Genomic DNA, 15484 nt, shown 5'->3' with positions numbered 1-15484 from the left:
GATTAAATAACACTTATTATCTGTACTCTCTTATTGTAACTTACAACTTTTTTCTGGATACATAAAAATCATTAATATGATTTTAATACTTGTCTTTTGTGACTGGGGCAGATTTTCAACTCACATAGTAGAGCAATGGAATAATGAATAAGAATTTGAAAGAGAGGAGAAGGGTCATACATTGATGTTTATTAGGGAGCCCCTGAGCTTAGCAGGAAAGAGAGGAGCTCACATCCTCAGTGCCCTCTTCTGGGGGAGAGGAAACAGTAGCAGGGACTGGTGTTGGGGTGTTAGCGCTGACCACAGGGGTCCCCTGGAACTTCCTTAGGCTAGAGCAGTAGGAGGATGGGAGGTTGGAGAGGCTAGTGGTCCAGCTATGTGGTGTAGGATTCCTTACAGGTGTGCCTGTGTTTACTCATGTGCTCTTGTCTATGGAAAAGACTGTTAAGCTGTCAAATAGTGAACTACCTCGGTAGTTCCCGATGCTGTGATCATGGTTTTGGTCTCGTTTCTTTTAGGTTACCCCTGTTTCAGGCCAGTGCTTTTGCATTTTTGGCCCCTGCTCGAGCCATCCTGTCTTTAGATAAATGGAAATGTAACACCACAGGTAATTGCAGTTATTTCCACATATGTCATTGGGGTCCTTTAAAGCAGGTGGAAAGGGGGCCTGAACACCCTGCCAATAATAGTGTTCCTTCCTGTGTTGAGCATAGAATGTACCGGCCCTTAGCAGCTTAGAACGCTCCAGTCTGTGGACTGTGCCTGTTTCTGTCTTTACATCTGCTCTTCATTCCTAACCCTAGGGCAAGCAAGGGCCAGAAATGACTTCATTTCTGTTTGCCAATGAAACTGATAAATATGGGGATAGATGGAAAAATATTTGTGCTATTTTCCTGCCTTTCTCTTTCAGTGGATTTTATGACTTACCATAATCACTCTCTCACTGCATCAGCATCCCTTCTCTGAAACATCTTTGCTTTTGAAGGATCTGGCTGCTGTGGTTTTCTGCAGATGACTTTTATTCCCTTCCTTAGTGATTGCAAAGATCCCTACAGAACCTGATAAGCTTAAGGAATTGGAGAAAGTCAGAACTGTTGGACTCAGAATAGTTATATTTTGAGAGTCTAGGAGCCAAGCTTTCCTGATTCCCTTGCCGTCTCTGCTCCTAGGTGTGTTACTTTGTGACCATTGATTTTGATTTAGGAACTGGAAAAGGAAGGCCCCTCTTTATCTAGGTTTTTAAAACCTCAACCCACAGCCTTGCTGTTGGGCATTTCAGGTAGCTGCTTGCAAAGAGTGGTTTCTGTGAAGCTGGCACTGGCTGGTAGCACCACGCCACTCAGCCTTTGGCACACCGAGTAGCTTTTTCAACGAGTACATTTGGTTACTTAGTGTGGGAGTCCATCTCCAAGCATAAGCCCTACTGTCGCAGGTTGAGTTTTATTTAGGAATTGACAATTAAAACAATGAAGAAGTTATTAATGGTTATTATGAATATGTGCTATGAAGCATTAGTGTCACTCCAGAAAAACCTGGTCTTTCCTTTTTGTTTTCAAGAGATTACAGCTGCGAACGGATCGGCAGAGCTGTTGGAGCACATCTGGCACCCCCGGATCCAGGAGGTAAAGACGAGCACTTGCCACGTGTGTCCTTGTGTTTCTGCTCACCTTCGCTGCCAGTTGTGCCCAGGAAACTGCAGTTGCTTTGTTGTGTTAAGTCCCTTTTGTTTTCAACTACCGGAATGTTTATTTCCCCTCTTGATCTTTATACCATCAGTCCCCGGCCTGCCTGCTTATTCCTTCCGGGGTGGTGACTGTGAATGAGGCTTGTTGGCTTTCAGCAGAAGAGGTCTGGCCGCTTTGTGTCTGTCTGTTAGTTGTCTTGTTGCTGTGTTAGAATGCTGAAAACAGCTTGAAGAGAGAAAGTTCAGTGTCAGAGGCTTTGTCCATCTTGGTGAGGAGTTCAAGGAACAGCTCACAGCAATTCAGCCCGTGGCAGCCAGGAAGAGAGCAAGAGATGCAAGAAGGGACCAGGGCAAGATAGAGTTCCCAAGGGCACGTCTCAGTCCACTTCCTCCAGCCAGAGCCCATCTCTCAATAATGTCCTTATATTATGAGCCACCCATCGACTCTCTGATTGCCTCTGGAAGCTCCATGATGGGCATATTCAGAGGTCTGCTTGACTAACATGGACATCTCAGTGCAAGCAAGTTGATAGTCATTCCTATTTGTTGGGGGGGGGGGGAACAACATAGTTTTTTTTTGTTTTGTTTTTTTTATTTGTTTTTTGGCCAAAGTACATCTGAGTAGAGTTGATTAAAGCTGTCCTCAGGTACAGAAAATCAGTTGATGGGTGTGTGTATATATTCATATTGTCACCATGAAATCTTTAGACTTAGTACAAATGTCATTCTATGTGACATAGGCATTCCTTTTAGAATTTCTGTCAGCAACTCTGTCTTTTGAATGTCTTTCCAGGGCCTGGTTTTTTAAAGCTGACTGTATTGAAATAGCCTGCTGGACTGGATTGAAAATGTGCTCATCCGAGAACTGACAGATTTGCCCATCTCACCTTGCAGTGAGAAGGCAGGCAGATTTGTCCTCAGTGCCCATTTCTGCCCTAGCCCTACAGCAGTGCCGTCATATTCATTTGCTAGGCCGCAGTCACCTCCACAGAAACCTTTTTTGCAGGCCCGGGAACGGTAGCGGTTGTCATGCTGCTGTGTATGACTGGTAGCCTTGCAGAAATGTCGTCGTGGTTCCAGGTGACGTTCTCAGTGTTTGACATCACTCGCAAACTGTCCCTTTTTTGTTTCAGATTCAGGGAGCTATCATCATGTCCTCATTGATAGAAGTGGTCATTGGTCTCCTTGGCCTTCCTGGGGCTCTGCTGAGGTATATTGGACCGCTGACCATCACACCCACCGTGGCCCTCATTGGCCTCTCTGGTTTCCAGGCAGCAGGAGAGAGAGCAGGGAAGCACTGGGGCATTGCCATGCTGTAAGTGTTCTGAGAGAACTCCAGGGTGGGGTCAGCCTTGTGGGATACTTGGGACAGTGCACTAACTAGAGAAGAAAGCAATCTGTGAAGATGAAGTGTTCAGACATTTTCATTTTTTTCTGTTCATATGAGGGCTAATTAAGATGAAGTGTTCAGACATTTTCATTTTTTTCTGTTCATGTGAGGGCTAATTAAGTGATTCTTTTAGATCAGAGTTTAGACATGAGAACAGTCATGGTATTCCAAAGGCAGACAGTAGTGAGCTGTCTTGTTTGGATGGGACTGGCAGTAGAGCACTGTTACCAGAGGACCTGTGAGCGCTCATCTGATATCAGAGCTGTGCATTCCAATGGCAAGGCCAGTTTCTCATGGGACCTGCCTTCTTTCTCTATAGATCATCAAAAGCATTGACGATGCCAACCAATTTGTATACTAATGAACATATGGGACTTTAATCATAAGATTGAGAATTCACATTCTTTCTGTAATGTAGGTGAAAGGATTCTATCATAGGTCAAAGCTCCCAAGAAGCTGTAATTTTACTAATGAATGAAAATTTGAAAACTTTAAAATTTCCAATTTTTTTTGTTTTGGGAAATATTCCATATTTAATAATTGGCAGCATCTATTAATTTTTCCCATATCTCTCTGCTTTATATAATATTACATAGAACATTGCATAGTATTTACATAGGCTGAGACTAGTGTTCTACATGTCTAACAACTGAAGAAACAGAGGCACAGAGAGGCAGTGTGCCACACAGCTAGTCTGTGATCAAGATTATTTTCAAAGTCTATGTGGTCTGACTGGAACTCAGCTCACACTCACGCCTGCCGCTGTGGTGTGCAAGGTGTATGAAAGTATCCAAGTATTCTTTTTATTTGCAAATAAAATTTTACAAAAGGTCAGTCAGACCATTCTCCATACAGGCGTGTGTTTGTAGATGCCATTAAGGAATTTTAACTCAGTGAGATGCGGTACCAGAAAGGTGCTGGTGTTTATAAAAATATTAAAATTTTAGGCCCATAACAAAAAAGATTCAGGGGGAAAACCACATAGGAGCTTAAAAAAAAACTAAAAATTTTATATAAATGATTCCTAGTTAGCATAGAAATTGGAACAATTGCTAATAATTTAGCTGGTAACACTAGCAGTATTGATAACCGCAGAGTGATTAGTGTCGTTATGGAGAGACTTTAAAAGCTTTAAGAGAAATAAAGTACGTGTAACCTTTTCTCTCCAGTAGCTAGCAAACCACGTGACCTAAGTGGGGGAAGTTAATAAAAACAGAGAAAACAGTTAAAAGTAATACCCAACAGCCATCTGTGAGCTAAAAGCCTTCCAGGCCCACTTCTGGTAAGGCTGAGTTGAGCATAGTGTGTGCGCACATATGGAGGGTTAACTCCATACACCAGAAAAGGAAAACGATGAAATTCTTCTAGAGAATTAGAAATGGTGAAAATGAACTCCTCGTGCACCATACTCTCCCCTAGGAGGCCTCCACAGACGTCCTCTATGTGAGAGATGTCCACAACAAGCTTAAAGCCACCCCATAAACTCTGCAGCTAATTCTCCCATGTCCCTCCTCACTCGCTGTTCCACAGGATGGGCACACAGACCCCCAAGCCATTTCCTCTGCCGCCACACTCCTACTTTGTCACGCTTTCCCCCTCCCCATTTGCCACATGCAGCCCAGAACAAGTTCTGCATCTGTTTTCTCCTCTTTGGTTTTTGATTTTGCTACTCTTTGGTCACCACCTTCCCTTGCCCGCCCTTTTCTGACCATTTCTGATCTGTGTAGGGATTCACCATTAGTTCAGGACCTTTCCTCTGTCCCCTCTTTTGAAATTCCAGTTTAGATACAAGCTACACTTTTTGTTTTGATTTATTTTTCGAGATAGGATTTCTCTATAGCTTTGGAGCCTGTCCTGGAACTAGCTCTGTTGACCAGGCTGGCCTTGAACTCACAGAGATCTGCCTGACTCTTTAATCTGCTAGGATTAAAGGTGTGTGCTACCATCTTCCAGCTAAGACACAAGCTACACTTTTTTTAACCACCCCTTTCCCCCACGCTTCTTGGCAAGTCTCTTAAATGTATTTGGAAAGAGAACAGCACAGTGCAGGTAGGGTTGGTTGGTGCTCAATGGGCTATTATTATAGATAGTGGCAGTTTTCCACTCTCTGTTGCCATGTTGGTTTTGGCAGGTTTTTTATTGTTGTTGTTTTGTTTTTGTTTGTTTGGTTTTTGTAAATTCTATCCCAGAGGAACTGAAGTGACTTGGACCCCATAAATGATTTCAACCTTGACCCAAGTTGTCAGTTGATGGGTTATCAGTTTACCCAAGTGATTCCACAGGAAGTGGGTTTTCTTTGCTGGTACTGCTGTCTCAGCTGTTGGAATCCTTAAGCTTAGCTTTGAGGACACTTTCTTCTTGTCAGCTGTACCTTAGATGGCAAGTGAAAAAAGCCACTGGAGATAGAGGATTAGCCCTAGTTAGGTGGTTCGGCACATCCTGTGTCCCTGTATTGTTTTCTTCATACAGTCCACCTAGGAGGATGAGAAATGGCCTCCTACTTGGCAGCCACTTGGGCCTTCAGGCTGATGAGGAAGGGTCAGGGCCCCTGGATTAGTATTGCAGTCAACCCAGGCAGTCCTACCCCTAGGACAGGTGTAGAAGGAGTGGAAGGAGCATATCACAAGCTGCCCCACAAGAAGCTGTCTGCTTTTCTTGAATACTGAAGTTTTACCTTGTTTTCAAAAGTAACTTATACTCAATATAAATAAACCAGAAAATGAAGGAAAGTAGAAAAAGTATCCAGTAATCACCTCAAAATGTAAAACTGATCCCTGCTGGCTTTGGATCATATCCTTCCTTCCTGTTGGTGTGTATGTAGCCGTGTGTACACGTCGGGGTTTCTGTCCTGCCCAGTTCCTGCATTCCTTAAGTCCCAAAGAAAATCACACAGAGGTTATATTAGTTATAGACTGATTGGCCCATTAGCTCAGGGTTCTTATTAACTCTTATACTTGTATTAGCCCATTATTCTATTATATGTTAGCCACATGGCTTGGTACCTTTTTCAGCGGGGCAGGTTACATCTTCCTTTTTCTGTGCCTGGACAGGACTGCAGAGGGAGCTTCCCTCTTCCCAGAATTCTCCTGTTCTCATTCACTCACCTTTACATCCTGTCTGGTTGTCCCGCCTATACTTCTTGCCTGGCTACTGGCCAATCAGCGTTTATTTAAAATATAGACAAAATCCAGGACATTCTCCCACACTATGTACACACTTCCCTCCTACTGGTGTGCATGTAGGCATGTGTGCACACTTCCCTCCTGTTGGTGTATATGTTTGTGTGCACACTTCCCTCCTGTTGGTGTGCATGTAGGCATGTGTGCACACTTCCCTCCTGTTGGTGTATATGTTTGTGTGCACACTTCCCTCCTGTTGGTGTGCATGTAGGCATGTGTGCACACTTCCCTCCTGTTGGTGTGTATGTGTGTGTGCACACTTTCCTCCTGTTGGTGTGTATGTGTGTGTGCACACTTTCCTCCTGTTGGTGTGTATGTGCATACTTCCCTCCTGTTGGTGTATATGTTTGTGTGCACACTTCCCTCCTGTTAGTGTGCATGTAGGCGTGCGTGCACACTTCAATCCTGTTTGTATGCAATAGTTTCTTGGTTGCTCGAGCTGATATCTAGTTGTAAATATACTCTCTGGTATTATTTTATCTGGCATCATTTCCCTTCCACGGAGTGAGTTTTCCCATTCTTTAATCTCCTTACTCAATCAAGAAATCGTAGGCCAGCTGCTTGTGACATCTTTTTCCACGTAGTAACATTTCCAAATTGAAGTGAGGAGGGAGGGCTTAGGTGAATGAACCCAACACCTGTAACCAATAAAGCTGAGGTATTTTAATGCATGGACATAACAACCTTTAATTTTATGATTTTTTTTTCTTCTCAGGACGATTTTCCTAGTGTTACTATTCTCGCAATATGCCAGAAATGTTAAATTTCCTCTCCCAATTTACAAATCCAAGAAAGGATGGACTGCGTACAAATTACAACTTTTCAAAATGTTTCCAGTGAGTAGCTGATCACCCCACCCCTACCTCTAGCACAGTATGCCTTTGTTCACATGTAAGGTGCTAGGTAAAGGAAGGCTATAGGGAGACCCTCCTACATCTCTGTGATAATGGCATTGGAGTACTTACTCCTCACAGGCTAAAGTCTAGATGTCTGTAAGGTTCCAGTTCAAAGATTAGATCACATTCTTCTGCATTGCCACAGAAGGACTCTTGTCAGTGGCTCTGAGATGTGACCCCAGGTGGTCTCTGCAGGCATGCTGCCCATTCTTTTACAAGCCAGACTTTGGAAAGAGAAAAGTGAGTTTACCTGCATAACTCTCAGTGCAGTCTCGTTGAAGCAGTTGTTCTGCATAGTCCTGACGATGGCAGCCTTGGGGTGGTGGGTACAGGTAGAAAGGGATGTGTTACTCAACAAAGATTCTGCCCTTGACCGCTTCAGATCATCCTGGCTATCCTCGTGTCCTGGCTGCTGTGCTTCATCTTCACGGTGACTGATGTCTTCCCTTCCAACAGCACCAACTATGGCTACTATGCACGCACAGATGCCAGGAAGGGCGTACTTCTGGTAGCCCCATGGTTTAAGGTTCCATACCCATGTAAGTATCATGAAGGCCCAACCGGGAGGGGTTGGAAGTAGACAAAAGGTTCTACATCGTGGAAAGCCTTTTTTGATCTGAGAATGTCTCTTTACCTGGACATTTTTCTAATCACTTACGTGTATGTATATGCGTGTGTATGTGTATGAGTATGGAGGTCAGAGGACAGTCCCAGATGTGGCTCTCATCCTTCCCTTGTTGGAAATAGGGTCTCTTTGTTGTTTGCCACTGCATACACCAGACTAGCTATGCTGTGAGCTACAGGGAGTCTCCTTTTTCCACCACCATCTCTCTGGAGAAAGAAGCACTGGCATTGTAGATATGTACTACTGTGTGGGTTCTGGGAATTTCAACTCCTGTCCTCATGCTTCAAATGCCAAGCGCTTTACCCACCAAGCCTTCTCCCCAACCCTGTGGCTTTTTGGTCATTAGAGAATCAGACAGTGAAAAGGGAAGTTCTTGTCCCCAGAGGTCAGTCACCCACACACAGTTACTGACCAATTCCCCTCTCAGGTTAACTGCTTAGCCTTCTGGGCCCTATTAGACTCTGAAATCCTGGGCAGGTGCTCTGGCCAAATGTGAGCTGTGATGGCAAAGATTTGAGGGCCACTGCTGGTAAAGACAGGCACAAAGCTACTTGGTGCCAGGGCTGCCACAATGGAAAGATTAGCTAGCTGCTCCTGCCCACCAGTTTATGGAATAGTTTTCCTTTGGTCACAGCTGTGGCAGGAACCTGACACTTACAAGCAGCCGGAAGATGGAGCTTAGGCTCCAGTGTTGGGTAACTCATTGTGCAGAGCATGGATCTGCACCCAAAGGATCACCTGGAGTCACATGCAGCATTCTCTGGGTCCCAGCTCTGAACTTCCTCACGGGAACCAGTGGTTAGAATGCTATTCCAAACATTTTCGGTTTTCTTAGAGTTGAAGCATGAACTTAGCCAGGTTGAGCCAATCACCCCTTGAGCTGTCTTGTTTTCTTATTTTACAATGAGAAACCCAAAAGCAAGAAAAGCCAAGAATATTAAGGTTGGGTCAAAGATACCTCCTCCAAGCATGCTGAGTGGTGATACTATCTGCAGCTCTCCCCTTTGTTGTTGATACTTTCTGAAAGCTTTAACAGGCTTAGCCTTCTAAAATAACATTTTCATCACATGGCGTCTCAGAATGTATTTATATATACCTATCCTATTTCCAGAAAAATGTGCTCAGTTCATAAACACACCTATAAGCCAAGATAAAGTGAGATTGAAGGTCTCTTGGGAGGATGGAGCAGAGCCTCGGCATATCCACTTGGCCTGCTCATGCATATGGCTTCCCAGCTGACACCTAGTGACAATACAGGCCACCAGCTGTTCCTGCAAGGGACTCTGCAGGGGCATTATAGGGCTCATCCATGAGATGGTGTCACTTAGTAGACAGGGTTCATGGCATCACCATGGGAGTATGTGAGCTCATAGGGTTCTCTTCAGGGACAGTCTTTGGCTGCCAAGAGCTAGTGAACTTTCACCCATCTGCAAGACCCAGTTCTACGCACTTTCCAACACTTGGATCAGTCTAGAGAGGACACTTTCAGATATCACAAGCTGTGCCCTCAGCCTTCAATATAGGAAGGGTTGCCAAGATTGATGTTAATATACAGACTTCTGGCCCAAGATGTCAGCAATGCCAAAGCTTAAAACCTGCTGTAACACCCTGAAAAAGTAGGTAAGCCAGGCACAGCATGTCCTTGTAGATAATACGCGCTTTCAGGAGGCTGAGGCAAAAGCATGACTGAGTTGAGACCACATACACGGACTCAAAACAAATTAGTAAATAAAGTTCTAGAACTTAGTTGTGCGTGCGTGCGTGCGTGCGTGTGTGTGTGTGTGTAGGAATGTGTGCACAGACTGGAAAGAGACAAACGAGTTAAAAGAGAGGGAGGGCTCAGTGATTGAGAGCTCTTCCAGAGGACCTGGCTTCTCTTCCTAGCACTCACATGGTGGTTCACAAACCATCTATAACTCCAGTTCCAGGGGATCTGATGCCCTCTTAAAGGGTGCTTGTGCGCACTGCATACACATGGTGCATGGTCATACATGCTGATAAAACGTTTGTATACATAGTATGCATAAAATAAAAGTAAGTCTTTAGAAACTTAAATATTTAAAGCTTGAATGTTGATATAAAGGATTTTTAGAAGTCAGACTTAAAGACTTCAGGTAAAAAGCAAAAAAGCAAAACAGAGACTGAGAAAAATTCAAAATGTATTTCATGAAAAGTGGTGCAGGTTAAGTATTCCCATTTTTCAAAATGATGGGCCCTAGCATTTTAGATTCAGAGTTTTGGACTAGGAATCTGTACATACTGTATCCCCAGTACAGTGAGGCTGGGTCTAAGCATGAAGGCCATCTGCATTTCACCCACCTGACACACAACTTGAAGGTAATTTATTTTCTTTTTGGAATAGTGAATTTTATTTTTAATGTTGTATGGGTGTTTTGCATGCAAGTATATCTCTGCATTATTGTCCTTCCTAGTGTCTGTGGAGGCCAGAAGAGGGTGCTGGATCCTCAGGAACTGAGGTGTTTGTGAGCTGTCATCTGGGTGCTCAGAATTGAACCCAGGTCCTCTTAAAGCACACCCAGTGCTCTCACCCCCAAGCCTTCTCCAGCCCCCCATGTACCTGCATTTTGACTGTAGTGTAGCACATAGGGTTAGGTTTGGAATTTTCCACTTGTGGTATCATGTTCTAAAAAAAATTCCAGATTTTGGAACATTTTATATTTTTAAATTAGGAATGTTCAACTGAAAATGTAGAATATAATAGGAAATCTTCCCTCAAAATCAGGGAAGGGAAGATTTCTTCAAGGGAAACCATCATGCTACAGTCTATATACTGTAACAGAAGAAAGCTTGTTCTAAGATAAAGAACGTCCTTGAACCAACCCTGAGAGAAAGTGTGGGCCGCCAGTGTACAGCCTGTGACACCCCTTCTGGGGATGTTACACTCTTCTTCTGGAATTGACACCTTGCACCTCTTGCTCCAGCTGTGTCTGCCTCCTCTGCTGGCTCCCAGAGTAGGACAGCCCCAGGCAGGAACGCTCTCCTCACTTTCCAGCCTTGTTTGTACGTCCCGCTTTGAAGGCCTGTCTTCATTTGAACTTGAACCGTCACACTGTTAGTGTTCTTCTCAGAGTGCCCAGAGCTACAGGGCAGGCTCCTGCCCCAGAACCGTGTTTCAGATTTTCTGTCTGTGTGGCATCTGGGTTACTATTCCTAATGGTTCAAGGAAGAAGGGCATGTGTCTTTACCAAGGAAAGAAAAATGTCTAATAAGAATTAAGCAAATGTGGATACTCAGATGAAATTACAATGGGAATTTTGTTTGCTTTCTGAAATAAAAGTTAACAAACCTAATGGTGACAAGGTAGGGTCACATTTACTCTGTGGTGTACTTGAGTATCTGGAACTTTTCACTTGATGCCACTACTTTGTACCATGGTGTCTACAGCTGTGCTCTGAATCCCTGATACAAATTTCTATTCCAAGCCAGGAATGTAATCCCAGCCCTGTAACTCACACTCTAGAAACAGATGCAGGAGACTTGTCTTGAGTTTGAGGCCTGTCAGGACTGTATACTTAATACTAGGCCATCCAGGGACACTGTCTCAAAAAAAAAAAAAAAACAAAGCAAAACAAATTTCTGTGTCACCATAGCAGGCAGTGTTGAATTACACTTTAGTGGATACTAGGAACATGACTTTGAGGAAGAGAATCCCCCACCTCTTCCAGTCTAGTGATGGCTTTCTCAAGTAAAGATGCGGAGGGCAACCCTCACTGAGACCCCTGCTCAGTAACCTTCCCAGACATCTGCTGTGATTTAAGATTTAAAAGCAAATGGTTTGCAAGAGCTTGAGAATCCTGCACAGATCTTACAGAGTTCTCTGAGGTTCTTGAAACCGTGCCAGCCCCTAGAGGCAAGTGTGCACATCTTTCATGGTTGTTTTCTCTCCTCAGTTCAGTGGGGGATGCCCACCGTCTCTGCAGCTGGTGTCATTGGCATGCTTAGTGCTGTCGTAGCCAGTATCATTGAGTCCATCGGTGATTACTATGCCTGTGCCAGGCTCTCCTGCGCCCCACCGCCTCCTGTCCATGCAATCAACAGGTATGTCCCAAGAACACATGCTCATCTAGTCTTGTGGTAGAAACTGAGAGCTTCAGATGACAGCAGCCAAATCATAATTGGCTGTTTATCTTTGGCCAAGTCACTGCCCTCAATGCCCTGGCTGTCTCACCCATGGCACAGAGCAGCATTCTACGCTCCCTCCTTCCAGTCTCCCCGACTTCTGTAGAGGTGGATGCATCTCTTCTCAGTGTGAAACGGGCACCACGTGTTTCCGTTGTTCTCTGCTTGGTTTTGTTGTGTGTTGTCTTGTTTTCTCAAGGACCCCTATCCCCGAAGAACTTATTTCTGAGTTGAAGAAAAGTCTGTTTCTCTCTCATTCAGTCCTGACTGCCATAGTCAGGCAGGTAGCACAACATTTTTCTTGCATCAGATAGTAACCGCTGTAGGTCTGTTGGTGGATTTATGTCAGTTGCCTTTTGAGGTAATCTGTTCACAGTCATGGATCACAGAACCAGACAAGAACAGCTCCGGGGAGGCAAAAACCAAGATCCAGAATTTTAAATGAGTGTCCCCCATGAGCTGTGGGGTTTGCACCTCGTTAGCTTCTGGAAGTCATTAAGAGACTGTTTCTAAGGAAGACATGGAGTAAGGAGTACAGGCCACCCTCCCTGTTGTTGCTCCTCCAACATAAGTCAGCATGACTAGCATGGACTCTTTTGGGGGTTCACTGAGGCTTTCACAGCCCTCCAGCAGAGCTGTTTCACATGATGAGACCACTCGTGTCAGTTTTTCATAAAAAGATTCAAAGCCAGGCGGTCACGCTGCACTCCTTTAGCCCCAGCACTTGGGAGGCAGAGGCAGGTAGCCTGCTCTACAAGGTGATCACCCCCATCTACAAAAAAGGTTCCAGGACAGCCAGGGCGGTTATACAGAGAAATCCCACTCCCCCCCCCCCCCCAGCAAAATGTACAAGCTTACAAAGTATTTCTTCCTGATGGAACTATCTTAATAGCAAAGAATCAAATTGGTATGCTTTACTTCTAAGCACAGCCCATACTTCTCTTAGATTCAGTAGTTTGATTTTATTGAAATTATTTTCAAGTACTCGTGTCTAATGGGCAATGTGGAGTTGCTGAGCATATGGGGGGTATCCTCAGCCTGTCAGAGAAGGGACCTGAGAGTCCACACACTGTCCCACTTAACACCCCCACCCCTCTCAAGGGGCATCATTCTTGTAGGCTTCAAATGTTAAGAGCTGGTTTCAAAGTTTTCCGTGAGTGACTGTTTCTCTTTTTCCCGTTTCCTTTCTTTTAGGGGTATTTTTGTGGAGGGTCTTTCCTGTGTTCTCGATGGCATATTTGGTACTGGGAATGGCTCTACATCTTCCAGTCCCAATATTGGAGTTTTGGGAATTACAAAGGTACAAATGTTTTCCTAGTTAAATGGCTGTCTGTCCATTTCATTGATGGGTTTGACCTGTGACTCTTCCATTGTGATCTTCCTTCCCCACCTCTCCCCCTCCCCCCTTGGACGAGCTTCAGAGTGCCTGTTAGGAGACCTCACCTCACTTGGCCGCCCTGGGTAAGAGGCATCTGGGTTTAATTGTGGCTTCCTGCTGTCTCCAGATGTTGACTAAGCACCTGCCTGTGTCAGGCCTCTGCTCTAAGCACTTTGGAGTGCCTGATGAGAAAGAAAGCTGGAGATTACATCCTAACAAGGGAAGACCCTCAGTTCAGCAGGGCGTGTTGGATGAGAGATGCCTGTCTCTACAGAAACCATCAATCACACTAAATAAGTCTCAGGCCTCTGGATCAGAGCCCTTTCTCAGTGAAATCTGTGGAGTCACGGTGAAGCAGAGCCTGGGTCGGAGTCCTCCCCACTCAACCCTAGATAGTGACATATAAGCGTACAGTTGTCCCACCCCAAAACCCAGCTTCTGTGAGAAAGTCTGCTCCTGACCTGTCAGATTTATTACGGGCAATTAAACTTCATGTTCTAGTTGCCATAGGCAAACAGTGCTGCTTGCCAGGATGTTGAGGAGTGCTGGCTGGCCCAGCAGCCATTGGATGTTGTGTAACTAGAGACTGTTGAGACTGGTTCCCTTTTCTTTATAGCCTGCATGAGTCACAGGACTCCTTACCTAAGAACCCAATCCGGAAGCCTTCTAGACCTGTTTGACCCCCTAGCCTCATGCAAGATTCTATAACCAGATAAAAAGAAACCCAGTATTAAGTTTCACTCATCTTGGTTACAAATCCAGGTGAGAGGGAGCAGTGTTGAGATGCAGGGAGCACATCCGACCTGCTGATCTTCCCCTAGAGGCAGGGCCAGTGTAAGCTCAACTTCAGGTGGACCAATGGCACCATCTACTGCCCATTCTCCCAGCACATGGCATGGAGGGAGGGAACGGTATGGGAACTTCCTTCAGTGTTGTACAAGTACTGCCTACAATAGGCAACAGTGTGGAGCCCAAGGAGCTGAAGGAAGGGTTTGATGGGCACAAAGCGGGTATTAACTAGTAACCCCTTAGCATCTGCCCACGGGCAAATAACTAGCTCCAAACAGGGAGGCTGTAAAACTCCCGAGGACCTCGTGTTTATCAAGCACCCTCCTTCTGTACCTCTACAGATACATAGAACAGCTAAGGTCACTGAAAGGAAGCAAGTACCCTTTAGAGGCCCAGGGAATGAATGGTATTTGAGTGATATAAGCCTTCTCTGAAATGGCACCCCAACAGCACTTTCTTATTTGTTTGTTTATTTTAATTGTGCAGGGGGAAAATGTACACATGAGTGCAGTTCCCACAAGTCCAGAAGATAGAGTCAGATCCCCTTGATGCTAAGCTATAAGCAGTTGTGGGTCTCTAACTATGGGTGCTGGAAGAACAATACCAACTGTTAAGCACCGGGTTATCTCTTCAACTCACCAACACTAATGCATGAGCTAATTTATGTTGCTCTGAATCCCTTTGTTCCCAGTCTTTGGAGCCATTTCTCCAGGCAAGAACTGTATCCATTCAAGACACGCCTTAGAGCAGGGAGCTGGGACTTGGAGCAGAAATGTCTGTGTGTGACCCTAGCCCTGTGATTTTGTGAGTTGAGCCCAGCCCCTAAGGTCTAGATCCATCTGTCTTGACACGGCAGTCAGGAGCACATGTAGCTGTGTTCACTTAAATAGGTTCATGTTAAGATTTTACTTGCTCAGTCTTGTTGGCCATATTTCAAGACTCTCATTGCACATGCTCAGTGACTGGTAGAGGACAGCACATTCAGAAAACACCACCACTGTCACAGTCTCCTGGACAGACAGGGCTGAGCCATTGAACCATGCTTGGATTGAAAGGAGGGTAGTGTGTCCCCCATTTTCGGGCAGTTCTGCTGATAGCTGCTTCTATCCAGTCCCTGCATTCCTTGGACTTGGAATTCCTAACCTCCCAGAGTTGAGTTACCTACTCTGCCTCTGCTGAGTGTAGTCCGCCTGTTCCACAGAGAAGGCAACAGGACAGACACCGGGGATTGGGCTGCTCTGGCCCCATCACTTTTCTCAACATGGTGACAGCAGGTAGCTCCTTTGGTCTCTGTGCCCTGGTCTATAAAGGTAGCTTGTAAGATGTTATAGAATTTCTCACTTGATAATCAGTTTAGCATGGCTTTCTGGCGTAGCTGGTTCCAAGTGGCAGCTATGTTACAG

General features: G+C 45.0%; 1 protein-coding gene across 8 annotated transcripts in view; it reads left to right on the top strand.

The window, feature by feature from the left end:
• Positions 1 to 15484, top strand: part of Slc23a2 (solute carrier family 23 member 2) — a 101610-nt gene that overhangs the window by 74338 nt on the left and 11788 nt on the right. For 7 of the 8 annotated variants that reach the window (XM_075962250.1, XM_075962247.1, XM_075962243.1 and 4 more), the window contains 7 exons: positions 519 to 607; positions 1558 to 1622; positions 2818 to 2999; positions 6969 to 7089; positions 7532 to 7688; positions 11686 to 11833; positions 13109 to 13214. In XM_075962250.1, the coding sequence (XP_075818365.1) occupies positions 519 to 607; positions 1558 to 1622; positions 2818 to 2999; positions 6969 to 7089; positions 7532 to 7688; positions 11686 to 11833; positions 13109 to 13214 (868 nt within the window). The remainder of the gene's footprint in view (positions 1 to 518; positions 608 to 1557; positions 1623 to 2817; positions 3000 to 6968; positions 7090 to 7531; positions 7689 to 11685; positions 11834 to 13108; positions 13215 to 15484) is intronic. The other variant, XR_012909710.1, reaches the window with a different exon arrangement.

The sequence above is a fragment of the Microtus pennsylvanicus genome, chromosome 2, assembly GCF_037038515.1.
Source record: "Microtus pennsylvanicus isolate mMicPen1 chromosome 2, mMicPen1.hap1, whole genome shotgun sequence".
NCBI lineage: Eukaryota > Metazoa > Chordata > Mammalia > Rodentia > Cricetidae > Microtus > Microtus pennsylvanicus.
The sequence above is the reverse complement of the archived record's forward strand: the minus strand, read 5'-3'. Positions and strand labels throughout refer to the sequence as shown.